Source organism: Colobus angolensis, unplaced genomic scaffold (genome assembly GCF_000951035.1).
Source record: "Colobus angolensis palliatus isolate OR3802 unplaced genomic scaffold, Cang.pa_1.0 Scaffold360, whole genome shotgun sequence".
NCBI lineage: Eukaryota > Metazoa > Chordata > Mammalia > Primates > Cercopithecidae > Colobus > Colobus angolensis.
Window position 1 is genome coordinate 1,201,145 of NW_012116933.1, and position 19,612 is coordinate 1,220,756.

The window sequence follows — 19,612 nt, forward strand, 5'->3', positions numbered from 1 at the left end:
TATTTAAACATGCCAATAACTGTGGAATGAACAAAAAATGTGTTAAAAGATCTACCCCGCAAGAAGGCCCTAGGCTCATATGATCTTACGAGTGAGTTCTAACTTACAGAATAGATCATTCCTATGCTAACACATTGAAGTATTAAAAAAACAGGAAAGCTCTTAAACTCATTTGCCAAAGCTAACATAACCCTAATTGCAAACTTGATAAAGACAGCACAAGAAAAACATATACCAAATTCATTTAATACAGAACGCAGAAAGCCCAAATAAAATGCTAATGAGTTAAATAGTAAGCATTTGAATTTACAAAACAAAAATTTACTAAGAAAAGTATTTTAAATAAATAGTGGGAAAATTTCTATAACTCTGGGTTAGAGTAGATCTTTTAATATGGCAAAAAAAAAAAAATCCAAACAATAGGAAAAGGAACATACTATTTTAAAACCTGTTGAAGAAAAAAGGTACTCTAAATTAATTCAAATAGAAAGGGTAGACTGGGAGAAAATATAGGACACATGTCCATAAAGAGGGTAAGATATAAGAAATGAGAGTACATCTATACCATAGAATACTATGTATGTATACACGTGTGTGTGTATGCAGACAGCTAGTAAAGATAATGTGATACTGTCTGAACTTTAAGAAAGCCCACAATAGATTTCTGAGTGATATAACTTACAAAATATTATGAACAGTAACATCTACATTAAAAAAATTGTAAGTCTCTGTATATGTGCATTGTTATAAACAAAAAGAAAAAAACAAGATACACAGCACTAAGAATGGTTACAATAGGGCAGTGGCAGAGACTGTCATTGTTAGTTTTATTTTAGACACCTCTATAGTACTGAATACAACTGCATTTTTTATATATTACTTTCATTTTTTATACGAAAAAATTTTTAAGGTGACATATTATCAGCTGGAGTTGTCCAAATGCTTGTACCTTTACCAAAAACATGCATTAATTAGAAACAACTTGATGTATGTTTCCATAGGGTTATACACATATATATTACGCAATCACAGGTGAAAATGTACGAAAGCTTCAGAAATTTTATAAACATATACACACACTAAAGAGATAAAAAGGTAGAAAGAGGGTTTTGTGATAGTAATTATTAGGTTAAGCCAAATGAAACTGTTAATTTTGTTACTCCAAAATGGTACTGACAATTTCTAACAAATGAGTTTAAAAAATTATATTAGCAAATAAAAGTCCTTGACACAGACATGGCACACTCATTTTTCTCATTTTTCATCTCCTACTATATGTGGACCAGAACTGGACACATAAGATAAGCTTCGTGATAATACTAACAACAATAACAGCTAAATTCCGAGCATTTACTATCAACCAGATACTACTTTAAAAGCATAACATTGATACAATTTATTTAAAGCTCACCATGACTCAATAAAATAAATAGTTATTTAACACCTTGGGAAACTGAGATACAAAGATTGAATAATTTGCCCAAAATCAAACCTACAAAGCAGCTGGCCAAGGTAGTCTGGCTGCTAATATCAACCTATAAACTACTTCCTTCCTAATGTACATTCCAGCTATTGTTGTGTTTTTCCAGCGGGGGGGAAAAAAAAGGCAGGAAAGGGAGTATCAGGATAGTAAGGAGAATGGTTAGTGAAACAGAAATACTGTAGTAATTATTTTTAACATCTGACAGAGAGCACAAGTTTATGTTATGAGTAAAACATCAAACTCGACTCAAAAATCTCCAAAGCTACTTGAAAACTTTGACCTCAGATTGACTGAAGTTTATTAACTACAGTATTTATTGAGATTATGCACAGAGTTGCAATATAACATAACTTACTTAAGAAAATACTCTGTCCCTCTTTCACAAACTTGATTCTTGCCCATACTTTCTTGCTGTACTATCAAAATCATAGAGCAAACCAAAAAAGAAAACTACATGACATACAGAAAATACACAAAGGAATAGATGCAAAGGGAATCACCAGCATGATGGTGAAAGGAGATCTCAGGTTACTAGTTATGGATCAGGAGAAAAGAAAAACCAATAGAGATTAGGGCAGGTCATAAAGCTCCAGAATAGATGTCCTAAGAAGATAAAACTGATAAAGGCAGAATGAGAGGAGATTTAAACAAGCAGTGGACAGCTTTAAACTAAATCAGCAATGCACATAAAAAACGAAGCAAATCAAAAAACAAAAAAACTACGTTTAAGGAAAACGAAAGTTGAGGGAAAAATGGAAAGTAGTAATATTTATAATACAGTTTAATCATATATAGCATACATAGTAATACTACAAATGCAGAATTGTGATATAATCAAAATTATAAGATTTTACACGTGTGTGTGTATGGGGGATGGGAGCTGTGTCTCTCAGTGTATGTATGTGAAGCAGGAAAAGAAAGAGAGCTCATCATTCATATTCCATAGAAGCAAATTCAACAGGTAATGTGTAACTGTGAATAAAAAACCCAAGCATTCTATTTAAAGATATGAATTAATGCCAAACAGATTAAATAACTGAAAGTCATTATCCACTGGGGGCTTAGTAACTGTTGTAATATATACAGTTAGGTGATTCTTTATATGCAGATATTAATTTAATAAAAATGAGATTTCCAATTCAACATAAAAAGACCCAACCTGGTCAGAAATGACAATGGCACTGTAAATCATAAATAACTTTTCCACAAGAAATAAAAACTTTAGAGGACATATATTCAGTGTTTTTTTAAGAAAAGAAAAGGTAGACTATCTGGGCATTAAGAATGAATTTCTAATTGTAAAAATTAAGAAGTCAGTAAGAAAACAAGAAACTATAAAAATGTATTAAAACAGGAAAGTATAAAAAATGTACTTTTCTTCTTTTTTTAGAAGTGGATTTTCAACCTTTCATATGGGATCATAACAGGCTGATCAACTTGTCCTGGGACCAGTTTGCTTAGAACTTTCCCAGTTTAGCACTTTAAATCCTGTAGTCCAGGAAACCCCTCAGTCCTGGGCATATCAGGAGAGTTAGTAACCTTAATCCTAACAAATCCAAAAATGCTTATTGATATGTCTACTACTGTGTACAAGGCTTTTGTTTTGCACTGTATACTGAAAGAAACAGGGAAAAAAGAACCAGTTTTTGAAAGATCAAGTTGGATGATGCCAAAATACAGAAAATGAAAAATTTTAATTTTTAATATCAAAAAGAAATGCACTGTTTACGGTAGCAAATTGCACCTCAAAAAAACTGCTTTTTGAAACCACTAAGAAGGGTTTGAAAAGAGTGAAAAGAAAAACTTGAAGATTTTTGGTCAACATAAATAAAATGACAGAACATAACGTGGTATTTTCATCTTTCAAATCTGTAAAAGCAAAAAAATTGTAATCAAAACATTGTAAAGCTCTGATATTAGAGGGAAAAAGATGTGGGTAAATCATGGACTAGTGTTCAGCTTGATGTTCTCGCATGTCTTGAACTGACTAGGTTATCAAAAATTAATTATGGGGAAACATAAAAACAATATAATTAAATTATTTTATAAACACAAAAAGCAATTTAGTACCTAATGATAATAAAATTAAAGAATATTATGATATTGACCAATAATATGAACAATGAAGATAAAATGAACTATTACCAAAGGCAATTTACTCAGTTCTTATTATTGTTCATTAATGTCCTCATTCCCTTCAAATAAAAAATACAATTCAAATTTCTGCTGACAAATCAAAAGGACACTATTAGAGTGACTCAAATAAAAAGATTTTTTTCTTGAATTACCTGGATTAAGAGAAAAAGAATCAGTGTTAGGTTAATGAATACATAAAAGAAAACCCTAGGACATCTGGTGGCCATAGCTAAGATAGGAAAAGAGAAATTATACAGAAAACCAAACTGAATTCAAAGAAATAAAATATTTTAAGAAGTTTAACTTTGAAAAAGAAAAGAAACGAGAAGGAAAATGTTCATTGTACCTTAAAGAACCCTGCTTCAGGGCCACACCTGTCATACACATTCCTGGATTTACCTATCGCCATGATAATACCTTGCATGTTCGGTGTCATCATGATCTGCCACAGAAGATAGTTAACATTAAAAAAAAGTTTTTAAACTAAAATAATGTATTTACATGCAAGCTGAAACTCCTTTGTTTTCCATATTTATAAATCAAATGTTGCATTTTTAAGACCAAATTTAATCCAATACACATGTAAGCACCTTTTAAGATCATCCATACAGGGCACAGCTGGCTCATATGGTGCCTTTGTGCAAACTGCAAAAAGGCATCCTCTCTGAATTGGAGAATTTGAAAAAGGCACCCTGCTTTTAGACAAACAAATTTTAAAATGTGCTATCTTCTGAGTGAACTATTTAGAAAAAGCAACATCCTTTTTCATCAATTAAAAAAGGTACCTCTTCCTCAAGCCTCAGAGAGCTCAGCATGAACTCAATTTGCTTCCCACTTCTGCCCCTTGTCTAGTCATTCTTGCAGACTGTACAACCTGCACATCCCTGAGCAGCAGCCCTGTATCCACAACTCATTTTTAAAAGTTCCAATGCACATGCACTGTTAAACTGTCACTGCAATAAATTTTAAAAAACAATGACAAAAGACACAGCTCTGTCAATAGCATAAGCACTTGCACAAAAGATAGTGTTAAATGATTAATCACAATTCAACTTTTTTAAACGAGAGAAGGCACATCCTAAAACAAGTACTTAACTGCTCGATCAATAAATTGATAGGTTTATTAAAAACATGCCAGGTTCCCTAATTTTCAAGAGCTAGCATGTTTATAAAATAGTTAACTGGAACCACGTAGAGCCATTAAGTACTAAATACTTAAGCATTTTTTTTTGTTTTCATAATAGATTATTTTTAGCTGTTTACATTTTAAAATAACTGCAAAGTGAAATTACTCAAGGCCCTATGAAGCTATCTTATAGCGATCAACAGACTGCATCCATTACCTATGATTCACTGAACCTATTACTCATTGTATTTACTTTGGATTATACACTGAGAATTGCAATGTATCTAACATCTGCTTGAGAAAACTCTCTGACCAGTTTATCTCACAAATCTGCTTATCCTCGTTATGCCTGTGATTTCTTACACTGCTACAGTAATATGTCTTTATGACACTTCTGACTTTGGTGATTAACTCTAGCACGACAGTAACACTGGAGTAAGTCAGAAAAAAAGTTACGTGAAAAAAACTAATATAAATGCAGTTCTTATCCAAACCCATAAAAACTAGAATCCAACAAGTGTTTTACCAAATCACACCCCCTCCCCCACTTCCCAGTAGTTATGGCCTTCTCTGTGTTCCTGTTCAAAAACAGCTTTACTGGCCGTTCCTCAAAAAGAGTAATATTAAGAGTCTCAAGAGAAAAGTGGAAAAGGGGAGAAAACAATCTGATAGAATAAGACAATAGATCATTTTCATCTGGATTCCAAAGAACTAAATCATGAGAAACAAAAATGCCTCCATACTGTTGGAAAACTAAGTAAATGAGAATTAACAGTGAAGAGATAAGAATAAAGATGGAGGTCCTATTAACAGCAGGCACTCAGTAATGCTGATGAGTTATTCACTCACAGTCACACGGAGAGGCTGTAGTAGCAAAAATATCAATTATCCATCCTGCAATCATGCTGTGGGATTTTCTGGCAGGAGGTAGTGGGCAAAGTATTATAGTAAGTAATTCCAGTAAAACAGGAATGGAATATAAAAAATTGTTTTTAAATCCAAAAAAATTTCATACTAATTAAACAAATCTTATTGTAATCTGCGAACCTGAAAGTAAACTGGTACTATTTCTGCATAAAAGAATTAACTCCAGAGATAGAAAATTCTTTTGGCAATTCCATACATTTTCTACTTAAATTTTCATTTGAAATTCAAAGTTCTGTTAATAATTGGTAAAGTAATTTTGGACTATGAGGGGGCAAAGCTGTATGTTATGTAGCAATAGACATTAAGTATGAGGGTGCAGGCATGCCCAAACTATTTGTATTAAATAGTAAAAGTTAAGTAGCAATGGTGCAGAGGGCTGTAAAAGGTACCTCGTCATCATACCCCCCCTCCTTTGATTCAATCATAAATTTCCCTACATGAGGGATCGCCACCTCTACAACTCGCTGATTAGAAAGTGGTTGGCTTGTAGTATTTTCAGGTTTCTGCAGAAGGAAATCATTAATATAAACATTAGAAAAGAGAACAGTGGAGAACAATGGCGTCCTTGCACAACTGTGCAACCTGCACACCCCTAAGCAGCAGCCCCGTATCCATATGACTTATTTTTAGAAGTTCCAATGCACATGCACTATTAAACTGTTTAAGCGTATACTCTTAAATCTTTTAAAAATATCTGCATTTACTTGGTAGGTATCAAATGAAACCACTTAAAACTGAACATCAGAAGCAAATGCATTCATCAAGTAGTAACACAAAATCTACAGTTTTCCCTTTACATCCTCAAACTGAGTATTACCAATATCATTACATTTAGAACTTTTAAGTACTTAAGATAAAAAATAGTGGAGTTGTATTTCTATCATTGTTTATATAGCTGACAATTTTTTAAAAAGTCTAATAGCTCCCAAAAACCTCTCTTGATATCTCAACCAAAATAAGATATGACCTCCTCTAAACTCATCAGAATTTGTTGGGTTTTTTTCTCTTATAATTTTATCCTTCTGTTCTTTTTGGTAATTAATTGCATATCCAGTTAATACCCATATTCTATTTTGTTTAACTTATTATATACAGCCTATGAGACTACAGTATATTTATATTGTAAGTGTTCAACAAACACTTGCTGAAAATAAGAAAAAGCTGTTGGAAGCTGATACCCATTTTTAACAACTCAATCAGATTTATTCCTTTTTTTTTCTTTTTATTGTTAATAAATTCTATGCATTTCAGTAATCTCCACTAATACAGAAGTCAGTGTAAAATTCAGAAAATTTCATTCAAAACTTTATGACACTAATAGGATTCATTCAAAATAACATACAGATTTTTACATATTTATTTATCTTATTCAACATATTTATAACTGGCATATCCACTATTTACCTATTAAAAAAGCCAAAAGTACTGAAGGTGCTTGAAAGCAACTTAAGTAACTGAAATGCATAAGTTTTCATAAACAAAGATAAACTTTTGTTTTGATATTACAAAAAACATTTTCATAACAGCAATTAAAAAGGTTTTATTTCCATTAGAAATATAGGTAAATTTTAGTAATGTGAACATTTTCTGGCTTCCTGGAAGCATATATAGAAAAAGAGTTTAATTGAACAATAAAACAAAACCAATAGCTGCAACTGGTACTGCCCCTTTTAAAATAAACGCTATTTTTGGCATGGCGTGGTAGCTTACACCTATAATCCCAGCAGTTTGGGAGGCCAAGCTGAGCGTATTACTGTAGGTCAGTAGTTGGAGACCAGCCTAGCCAACATGGCGAAATCCGTTGCTACTAAATATACAAAGATTAGCCAGGCATGGTGGCATACACTTGTAATTCCAGCTACTTGGGAAGCTGAGGCATGAGAATTGCTTGAACCTGGGAGGCAGAGGTTGCAGTGAGCTGAGACTGCACCACTGCACTCCAGCCTGGGTTACAGAGTAAGACCCTGTCTCAAAAAAAATACATATATATACACACACACACACACACACACACACACACACACACACACATATATATATATATATATGCCTCCTTAATTTATCAAAATCCACAACTTTTCAATGGGAAATGATCAGCCTAAACAGGTATGATGATCATGAGAGATAATATGCAGCCAAGCCAACACCTGGTATGTAACAGCTGTTCTCTAAAATGACAACTATTATGAGTCATTATACTATTCTGTTGTGCTACTTTAAATTGCTTATACTTGAATAATTTTAACCTAATACTACTATCACACACATTCTACAGAGATGTGCTTGGTCCATGACATTTAATTAAGGATTTTTAATCTTTCTAGCATATAAGAGAAGAACTGTGATAGGTCTCTGTACACAAGAGCGAAATATAAACAGGTAAATTCAGAAATCTGTTTGGAGTTTGTGGTGATGATTTCTCACTAGCAAACCAATCCAAAACAATTCTATCTTAGGAAAAGAAAATATAAATTTAAGGCAAATGGTTATTACTTAGAATATTAATCCTTACAAAACAGATTCCCTTTGGGGGAAAAATATTGCACTTAGGGAATATAAATGTTTTATAAATCTTTTCAGTTACTATTGAAGTTTCAACAGCAAAATGCTGATTAAATACATGGGTAAAAGCTGAAAAGGGGAAGAAACTTTGCCACATATAATAATCCTGTAGTATCATTCATCAAATCTAGATATCCCAAAGTACCATAAAAATTTTTCATGTAAAGAATTTAAGGGCTCACTAAAGTAAAAGACATGCTTCTTATCTTTTTCTATTATTTTCAGGTCTTATATGAATACATTAACAAAGGCTAAATTTGAAAAGAGTTAATTAAAAATAAGTTTCTCAGTATGTTGCAAAAATAATTAAAATACAAAGATTTTTATGAATTGCCTGAAATTCATTAATTACATGACTTTTTAAAAAGTGGTCTCATAAGAAGGGTGGCAAAAAAGCTATGTAAGTCCATGGCCACATTAATGTGCCTTTACCTTTTAACCTAGTAATCCAACCATGGGAAATCTATTCTAAGGAAATAACCTGAAATATGAAAAAGTTTTCATTTCTAGCAGCCTATTTATAATGTAAAAATAGAAACAAATATACAATGGGGGAGGAGATAAACAAGAAGTTAATTATTCAATGGAATAATAGTACTAAATGTTTTTACTGAGTTTATAACATGGGGAAATGGTTATAAAGGGTAAGTGATTAAAAGAAAGCAAGACAAAATTTTGTATGCAACTCAACTATAAAAATAAATCCCAAATCTACATATTAAAATAAGAGTGAAAAAAATACCAACATATTTACAATAATTAACTTTGAGTAGTGAGTGGGACTATGCATGACTTTTTCTCAGGGTCTACTTTTCTATATTTTGAAAATACCCTGAAGTATTCCATTTAAAAGTAAAGACGTTTTTCTAAAAAGCAGGGTACCTAAACATTTGAAGACTTTCTCTAATTTCCATGATTCTATGCTTTCCAGGAAATTTTACTTATACTAAGGTTGATTTTAATATATTGCATATTTGAAAAGTGGCTAGGACTGAAGTAACAGAAGGAAACCAACAGTTACTCAGTGCCTACTACATGCCATGCCAAGCACTTACAAATAATGCTCTTGACTAATCCTACAATTACCTTCATTTTATGGAAAAGAAAACTGAGGTCTATCTGGAGAAATTAAGCAATTTATTCAAGGTTGCATTCATAATTAATAAAACTAATATTCCAAAATCCAGAAATGTTTAATCCCAAAGTCTGAAGATACTTTTCACCTGCGCAATTTAGCTTCTAGTGTATGCTAAGTTTAAATAAAAAAATCCCCTATGAAGTAGTTACCATGACGCTAAGCAACTGACTGTAAAATCAAGCCATGGTTAATGAATTCTTAGACTTGCTTCAGGATTTACATACACGATGGGGCTAACTGTGGATGCCACTCCAGAACACAATTAAATGAATAGATAAATAGCGTATTTGTCGATCATACGGTCTCCCTGTCATCCTCCTTTCTGAAGTAAAGATAAGGCAGTAGGTTGCTACCTTATAAGATGATATCCATATTATGCTAAGCTGAGCAATCAAAATTTAGGTGACTTCTGCAAATTTAAGTTCCATATGATTTTCCAAACTTAAAATCAGGATTCTACATTAAGTTAAGCAATGCTTTTGGTTTTCTAATCCCAGCTTAAAAAGTGACACTTACTAATCATAATTTAGGCTTTAACAAATAAAAGTTCTAATTAGCAGAGGCCTTGCAAATGCAGTTTTTATCAGACAAAACTATTTCCCCTGGTACCGACTACTCTGTTTTTTCTCCGTCCCTAGGTTTTCCTCTTACCATCACCCAAGAAGCAGACATCCCAGATCTACTAAACAAAGCATTTTCCAGGAAAAGCTTTAGAGTTAGTGATGTTCACATCAAATTCATTTAAAGCTTCTAAGGCATTTGTAAAATTTGGAATCATCAAATAATTATTTAAATTAATACATTTTAAATAAGATGATATATTAATACATTTTCAAAACTGTTCAAACAAAAAATAATTTTTATTGTTACTTAGTTCATCGAAACAAAATCAACAGAGTAACATATCTCTTGAACATTCTGGCTAAAGAAAGTCTTATTATACATTTAAGGCCTCGTTGCAATTAGCAGGTTATTGCTGGCACTGAATTCACTTACTAAGCAGAAAATTATGTGCTGAAAAATTATGGTATGTCGTACTCTTTTTAGTTGTCAAGGGGAATCTTCAAATATTAAAAGGAGCTACTATAAAATCTGCATTAGAGCTGCTTATGCTAATAAAAGATAAATGACTACAGGAACTAAAAGGTTTAGTAGTAAATTCTTGAAATAGCTCCTCTGAGAATGTCATATGCACTGATAACATAGTATAACACCAACATGCTCAATCTACTGTTATAAAAAGATGCATTTGAAGACTACCATAGAGTAGGCTAATGACATTTTTGCACAGGATGTTCCTGAAATATTCATAAACGGTTTTGCAACATCATACTTATCCTTCTAATAATACTCTAACCTACAGCATCTAGTAGTTTTATTGTTAAACACATTTCATGAAATCATGATAATCACATCTTAAATTCCCAACTATTTCAATGTAATCAGATTACAGATGGAGGAATGGGTGAGAGACAGGAGAAATACTGCTATATTTTACACTTCTCTTTTTAAGTTCCAAATCAAATGGTCAATTTAATCTTTGATTATGATTCATTAGAATTCTATAGCAGAAAGACAGAAACTGAAGAGAAAAGTGTCTTTACAATTACAGCTGAGGAAATCACAGCCTGGGCATTAGATGACTTGCCCATGGTCACTGATCATGCCCATGGCAGAGCCATTACTGGGCCCTGTGTCTCCTGACTCCCAGACAGGTCCCTCTCCACTATACTGGGGGAAATGTCATGACCATGGCTATGTTCAGAGAGCCAAAAGAAAAGTTCTTACCGACTGCAAAACTGTTTCAGGACTTTTATCTTCATGCTCATGTGATGCCTTGGTAATTATTCGAATAGTTTCTTCTTTCAAGTGCTTTGAGAAATCACTTCTTGATGGCTGCTCTAGATATTCTGGGTCTCCTGCTGCTTGTGCTTCATGAGAAAAGAATCAATTGTATATCTAATATAAACCACAGAGTCTATACTAAGATAAATCTTTTATTCATTTCTGTATCTGAAATTATGTAAGAATCAATCTTAGTCTTCCATTCAAAGTAAAATATATACTTCCACGTATAGTACTTCTTCCCAGAATTCATTAAAAAACAAAAAGAAAAACCCAGAACTAAGAGTACTCCAATAATTATGAAAGAAAGCTGTCATTATAGTTTATGGTAAGGAATTCACAGTCAATTTTTCTGCTATGAGAAATACCAAAAGCCCATTTTGGAAAAATTGCCAGCATTTTACCAAAAGAATTTGGTTTGAACAGCAATCCTGGGCTGACTTTCTGTAGAATGCACAGGAGCTATTTTTCTCTGCCACAGTGTCCTCCATCATACTTCCTGGCAAAATCTTAACCCTGAATGAACCTAACCTTCCATTTTTTCTGCACTTGCCCCCGGGAGCTGAGTGTTGTCAGAGGAAAAGCAAACTGGTGCCGATAAAAATTCACGATGTCTCCTACCCATCTTTTGAGTTCCAGATTCATATATCCAACAATGTACAATGAACGTCCACTGGGTGTTCCCTAGACTAGACAAGCCCCAAATCCTTACATGACCAAAAGGGTTTATCTCAGTGAGTCTCTGACAAAGCAGCCAGTCTCTGTCTCCATGAAGCTGACAGTCATCTGTGGAGAACACCACTAACCAAATAATCATACATATAAATTTTGACAATATTATAACACTTTCTAGGGCTACAATGGCGGTGAAGAGATGCGAGCAATCTGGATTGTGACCTAAAGTGACCTATTAAGCTGAATAATGAATGGGTTGTTTTGCCACGTGGAAGAATGAAGAGTCCATGCAGTGAGCATGGACTGATTAAAAAATAATAATATGACTGGACTACAGTACGAGAGTAGAGAAATGGCAAGAGATGATGCAGGTAGGGACAAAAGCACTAACAGACTTTAGATCAGGCAATGGAAGTATTTTTTAAACATAATGGCAACACAAGTTTTTAAAAAATTATTCTGGGGATACTGTGAAGAATGAATTAGAGAGGAAAGTAAAACTAGAGATCAGTGAAGGTAATAGAAGGCAGTAGAGCAACATGAAAAAGAAAGAAATGTGCCTTCTGATTAACAGAGAGAGCAACAGAGGGACACAAAATTGGCTAGAATCAAAACATATTTTGGACACAAAGGTGTGGAGACTGCACATGAACATACTTAGTTAACACATGACATGAGTTAACCAAGATCATGGAGGTAAAACTACATAATAAGGAAAACCAGAGGTGAGGAAGCCTACAATGTGTACAAAAAGGAAGGAGAGAAGTTAAAAGAAGTTTAATGTCCTCATTAAATCATTTCCTGATTTTGAACTGGAATAGCCCTTCAATGCCCATGAGTAATCGATAAAGAAAACCTTTGGCTACCATCAGCTTAGCAATACTTCTGCTTCTGGAAGAATTCATGACAGGTGGCTCATGCCAGCTGCTTTAGGGCTGGGAGAGAAACTCCTTGTTAATAAAATTTTTCCTTGTGTTTGGCACTCTTCCTCTCTTCACCACAGTAGATAACGTCAACGGTTAATAAGTGGATGTGAACTTAAAGTGATAAATCCAACTGGTCTGACATTGGTCTAATGACCCACTGAAACCTAGAATCTTTGTAAAATTGGTTCTTAGGACCAAGAGTAATTTTATCTGATCAACACAAGTCAAATCCACCTTAGGTCACCAGGGCCAAGGTTTCCTTCCATAAAGGAGTTTGAGTGCAATAACTTTATGAGTAACACTGAATGCTTCTGGCTAAACATCATACAGAACAATTTTCTCTAGGGTTTGCCCTATATATATACCTCCCAGGGAACTTACACGAGTGGTTTTGTTGTCATGGTAGTTGAACCTACAATAGTTTGACACCCTGGGAGATTGGAAACAAAAAATTCAAATTGCATTCCCAACATGTTTATTGAACCTCTGCTACTTTCAGTACTATATTAAGTATTAAAAATGTAAAAAACGAAAAACATTACATCACTAATTTTAAGGAACTCTCAGTAAAATCTGATAAATATACATTCTATTATAACACAATGTGCTAAATGCAATAAAAGTTATGCACAAAGTTTTACAAAAGCACTGTGGACCCAATACACAAACTTGAGATAATGCTGCCTGTTAAACACTTTCCAGAAGAGGTGCTAACTTAGGTGGGTCTTGAAGAATTTGGAGAGGATTATCTTGGAGAAAAGAATAGAAAAGATTCCAAGCAGAAGGAACAGCACATTGTAAGGTCTGATCAAAGATTCATAAAATCCCTGCTATACATGAGACTCTACATTGGAAGGCAAGCCAAAATGTAAGTACAACAGAGAAGAACATAAAACATTTGGTAGTAAGAAAAGGTTGGAATTAAGAGAAAAAAGATAATAGCTGCTACAGAAGTGCTCTCAGAGAAATTCACAAAGACTCTGGGATATGAGGAAGATCTTAAAGAATATGCAAAAATTCATGAACAGTGATAACAAAAGAATATTTTTAAGATAAAGGATACTTCATGAACATGCCATAATGACAGGAAAATTTCCTACATGCAAGAAAAATGAGGAGTAATCTGGTGTAGATGAAACACAGGCTACTCACAGGGAAGTGGTCTTGGAAGAATTACAAGGGAATCAGATTATAAAATAAAGTTCGTATAAAAAAATCGTCAAAGAAGACAAAAAAGAGGCTTTGTCTTCATTTTATCAAGCCAAAGAATAAAAATGTTTATGAGAACAAACAAGAAAAATGTGGAAAATTAAAAACTCTTTGCATTACTCAGAGATAAGCACTATTAATATTTCTGATACATTATTTCCAGACTTTACCTTGCTACCCATATTTTTAAACAAAAAAATTACTCTCTATTCAACATAACATGTACTGGTTATACTGTGTTGCTCTGTATGGAAGGCTCACGAAACTAATACCCTACCATACACTTAATAATTTCTATTTCTTTGTTAGGAACAACAGCAGAACAAGTTTGGTTTTTACTATATAATACAATTGTTGTTCATCCTTTAACCTTATTAAAAACCTCATCACTAGTGGCCTACAGCTATAAATTCTCTAAATGCCATATAGAACAATTTTCTTGAGGGTTTTCCTAGGTATATACCTCCCAGGGAACTTAGATGAGCAGTGTTGTAGTCACGGCAGGTAAACCCACAATGGTTTGAAACCCTGGGAGACTAGAAACAAACAAACAAAAAATTAAATGCACTCATTTCACCATGAATGACCAGTTCTGTATGGAAGTGAATAATATCCTTATTCCTAAAGTCTCTCTCAAATCACTCACCTGTTCTACGGGTATTTCTCTAGGATTTTCAAATGACTGGCCTCCACAGAGTGACTTTCCGGCCATGCTTCTCTAGCTGTTACAGAAGACAACTCAACATTCTGAGGTAACTCTGAGCCTGCTCCTTTTGTCCATCTTCATGTTGAAATAGGCTATTGAGGGGGTTTGGGGGTGCTTTACTTATGCATATTTCCTGGTTATGTCTTCAGTATAAGGTAAACTTTATGACCAATTGGCTTTCTATTAAAGAGTAAGGATCTGCTCTTAACTATAAAAGTAAGACCAACATCTCTGATATCTTTCAGGAGTCTATTTTGTTGACTTACTAATAAGTCATACTTACTATGTTCACATTGAAGAAGATTTAAAGGGGACTGCTTGAGAGATATACAATCCATCCATTTCTAGACATGTATTTATAAGTCTACCATACCCTGTAAGAGACTACAAAAAGCCACGCTTAGGTGGCTGCATAGAATCACTGGTGGAACTTCTGAAACTTCAGATTCCTGGGCCCCATTCCAAAGAAAATCTGAGGGGTGTAGGGGAGAGAGGTTTAGAAACCAGAGTCAAACCATAAATTTATCCAGAATAAAGAGCTACATCCTCACCACATGTATTTGGCCTGCCTCCTTATTGTGTGACTGTTTTCTTTCTACTTTAAAATTGTGTGTTCTCCTAAACTGAGGATCACCCCTAGTAAATTCATGATTGGAAATATCCATAGGGAATGAATTTATTAATAGAAAACTTTCAAGGAACATCGACCATATGTCATTTATTATACTAGATGCTGGAGATATAAATAAGAATACCACCAGGCCTGGCATGGTGGCTCACGCCTGTAATCCTAGCACTTTGGGAGGCCAAGCTGGAGGACTGCCTGAGCTCAGGAGTTTGAGTTTGAGGCCACAGCCTGGTCAACATGGTGAAACCCTGTCTCTACTAAAATACAAAAAAATCAGCCCAGTGTGGTGGTGTATGCCTCTAGTTTCAGCTACTCAGGAGGCTGAGGCACAAGAATTGCTTGAACCCGGGAGGCAGTGAGCTAAGATCGTGCCAGTGCACTTCAGCCTGGGCAACAAAGCAAAACTCTCAAAACAAAACAAAAGAATATCACCTAGTTCCTGCTTTCAAGGAACCTGAGAACATTGAGGATATTGTTCATTCTACCAGGTCTTACTCTCAGGATCCAACTGTACTCTCCTGGAACATCAGCTTATTTTTAACTTGCAGACAGTGTTTGTAAAGAAGTCCCGGAGCCAATTCTGCCTGCTGCCTCTAGGCAAATTTACAAAACCTTATGCAGTACATTTCATTCCTATCTTCACTAGTGTTTCCTTATTTTTAAAAAAAATCTAGGTGTGCTATATTGTAAGGACTTTGGATACTTCTTGGATAAGACAAGAGTAACATAAGTAAAATAGTAACTCAGACAAAGCTCTTCTCTCCAGAATAACTTCTGTTTTATAAATACAGCCCAGGGTCATGCTGCTTAACCAGAAGTATACCTCAGAATTATCTGAAGATCTCTTTAAGATAGGATAGTATCAGATCCTTTCTCCAGAGATTCTGATTCCAGTATGTCTTACGTGGTCTTAGGTAGGGTGTGCTGTTCATACTCAGAAAAAAATCCCCCTAGTAATTCTGATCCATACATTCATAGCAAAGAATGGTTGGCTAAAAATCTAAACCAAAGTATTCAGGTAAGTTGGCCTTTGCAGTAAGCAGATCTAGGGAAGCAGCATGAAATGAACCAAAAAATACTTTCCCATCATTTATTATCTCAGTAGGGAAAGAATGGTGCTGGAGAACTGATACACATGAATTTCTTGATCACATTTTAGCAGAAGAGGAACAAATACCAATTTGATTAATATAATATGAATTAGTACTCTTATTTGGAATATCAATCAGTAGAAACTGAATTTTATTAGGTCTTATGTTTCAGCTTTAATGAGAAGATTTTGCAGGGAGGAAAAAAATCATTCTGTTGAATTTTATAAACAAGATTTTCTTTTATTATTTCCACTAGTCACTCCTAATACTAGTGAACACCTGAGAGATTAAAATACAGGTTGCTTTGAGATCCTGGAAGCATTACACCAAATTAAATTACTTACTTTGAAAACTATGAGAAGAATCAGAAGAGGATGGCATGGACATTAAAATAAAATTTCCCTATTAATAATAGGGAATAAACGGTTCTAATGAAACATTAGCCTTATTCAGTTTTGACATGTGAAACTATCCTGCAACAGAGAACGAATTTCTTAATATAATCTCAAAGATAATAGTAATAGAAACCAATCTTTTAAACAACAATCGCACTCTGTAAATTTATGGACTTGGCATGTGCTATTTCTACTAACTCAAACCAAGCGCATATTTCCATCAAGTCTATGGAGGATACAATGTTTCCTACAGAAGTAGTATTACCACTGCTTTCTAAAAAAACCATGCTGAAAGGTAATTACAAGAGTCATCTAGGAATAGGAATTGACCATTTCCATCTCTTTATCTTTAATTCTGGTTCCTCCCAGAAATACATCAACATTCTCTTCAAGTTTATTTTGCATGGTAAAAAGAGACATGAAAATATATGTCCAATACCTAGTACTGCATTTTTTAAAAATTACAAAACACCATGTAAAGTGTAGGTCAGATGTACTGATCATGAAAACGGATGCAGTTATACACACATATACACATTTCTTTCTTTTTACAGAGAAAGAAAAAAAAGATGACACATGTAAAATGAGGATGGGGCATGGCTAGTCCTCATCAGCTAGGAGTATTAGTTGGGAATATGTATTAGTTTGACTAAGCAGAAATAAAATATGTTAACTCTGTAAATTTGGGGAGACTTACGAGAAACAGACAAGATGAAGGGAGAAGGATATATAGAACTTAATATCTGGTATCAGAAAATACAGGTGAGCCAAGAATAAAACTGGAGCTTAACCAATGAATGGAGGATTCACCTGTATCAGGGAGCTTAGGTACCACAACTGCTTACCCTACATTATGCAGCCCCTTCCTCCTACTAATAACAAGAATAGTCACATGTGAATGGAATAAGTAAACGTTAAGGGAACAATAACACAGTAGCTCCATCTTGGGGCAGGTTCTGAGGAGTGATTTGATTTGGAAAGAATACGTACAGAATGCAAAGCATGAAATCACAAAGGGACAGAAATGTTTTAAAAATGAAAGGAACTATAATATAGTTACTACCCTGTGATTTGAGCTTAGGTACCTCTTGATATGTACTAAAAACTACATTGTTGTGGACTCACATAGCTTCACCTGCTCTACATGGTAGCCTTGTACATGTGAGGGGAAAAGTGCAGTCCTACATAATGGTAGAGTTCACTAGCCACTATAATGGTGGTATTCTCCACAGCACTGGAATATCAAAATGTTGCTGTAATACCATTATCCTTTTTAAAAATGCTGAATTATCTGCCTCTCAGGATCAAAATCGATGACAACTATTTGATCTACATGAAAATAAGTCATCTGGACAGATTTGTGCATGCCTGTATCAGTCACAATACTACATTGTAGCACTGTAAAATAATCTTCTACTTAAGTAATAATTCCTTCTAAAGTTCAAATGATACTGCTGAAACCCAACCAGGTAACGCTGCAAGGAAATCTCTGTCTGTAAAAGATGAAATTAAACCAACAAAAGCTGGAACTGCTTCCTTAAAAAACAAAACATACAGATCTTGGGGAAAAAAAAAAGGTTATTCAATAACATCCACTAGCATTTATAAAAAGAGACAAGCGAGTTTGAAGAAAATATATGGGCTTAATTTATCTGCTTCTCATTTCCTCAATTCATACCCAGAAATAGCATTTTCCATACCAGAAAACATGTTGCCCTAAAACATATTTGCAACTCAGTGATAAGAGTAATCTTTTAAGAAAATCAAAAGACAATATATTTTCAATTTTACTAGAAACTATTTTCTTAATTCTCATACAGTGTTTACTCTGACTTATTTTATTGATTTCATCAGCTAATAGTTTAAGAATAATGTTTTTAAATATTTATATGTTTATGCATTTATATCTTTGGTTTACAGGTTACACTTATTTTTTACCTATGACACACTAAATAGTTTTGGTCAATTTTCTTTTAATCTTAACAATTCTGAAAAACATCAAACAGTTATTAATGGTAGTATTTTATGATTGCACAAAGTATATATGAATATACCGGTAGTATTATTTTGGCCAAATTGAATTGGTTTAGGTTTCTTGCTCATTTCACAGCTTTCTCTGCTACTTGCCAAGAAAATTCAAGCCCACCCAATATAGGCAGAGTAGGTAGAAGGAAAGTCAACAGAATCATCTCATTTATCTTGAAAAACATATAACTGTATACAGTGGTGTCTGGCAAAAAGGTAAACTAAACTGTTAACTGTGATAATCTGAGTGATGGAATGTGAGATGATTTCTACTGATTTCCTCATACTTTAAGACAGCTAAACCTTTTTAATAATGAGCATATCTTATCATTATAACGATACTGATAACCAAACACAACTTAATAAAAATGGACAAACCTGTTGTCACGGAAGTCTCTGACTCTCTCAATTTCTGAGACGCTAAAAGCTTTTCCTGCAAAGCTTTCTGGGCAAGTTGTGCATCCCATTCTTCTAGTTCTTTTTCAAATCGTTGGTTGTCTTCCTCAACAAAATCTCTCAAATCCGGTGGTAATGTTTCTATACCAACAAGGGGCTGCCCAGTTTCTTTATTAAACTCCTCTGCAAATAATATTTCAAAAACTAGTATAAAGGGAACATGCAACACTCAAAATAGACTGCATTTCAAATAGAATTTAAACTATGAATTATTACCAATTAGCCAATCAATACTACTTAAGAATTACTATTGTTTAGCAAATAATTATTACCTAAAACACTTT

At 33.9% G+C, this 19,612-nt stretch overlaps 1 protein-coding gene across 1 annotated transcript in view; it reads right to left on the reverse strand.

Moving 5' to 3' along the window:
• USP25 (ubiquitin specific peptidase 25) overlaps window positions 1–19,612 on the reverse strand; it is a 144,110-nt gene that overhangs the window by 23,963 nt on the left and 100,535 nt on the right. The window contains exons 16-17 of the mRNA XM_011953426.1: window positions 19,251–19,451; window positions 11,161–11,303 (exon numbers count right to left, since the gene is read on the reverse strand). Of these exons, the coding sequence (XP_011808816.1) occupies window positions 11,161–11,303; window positions 19,251–19,451 (344 nt within the window). The remainder of the gene's footprint in view (window positions 1–11,160; window positions 11,304–19,250; window positions 19,452–19,612) is intronic.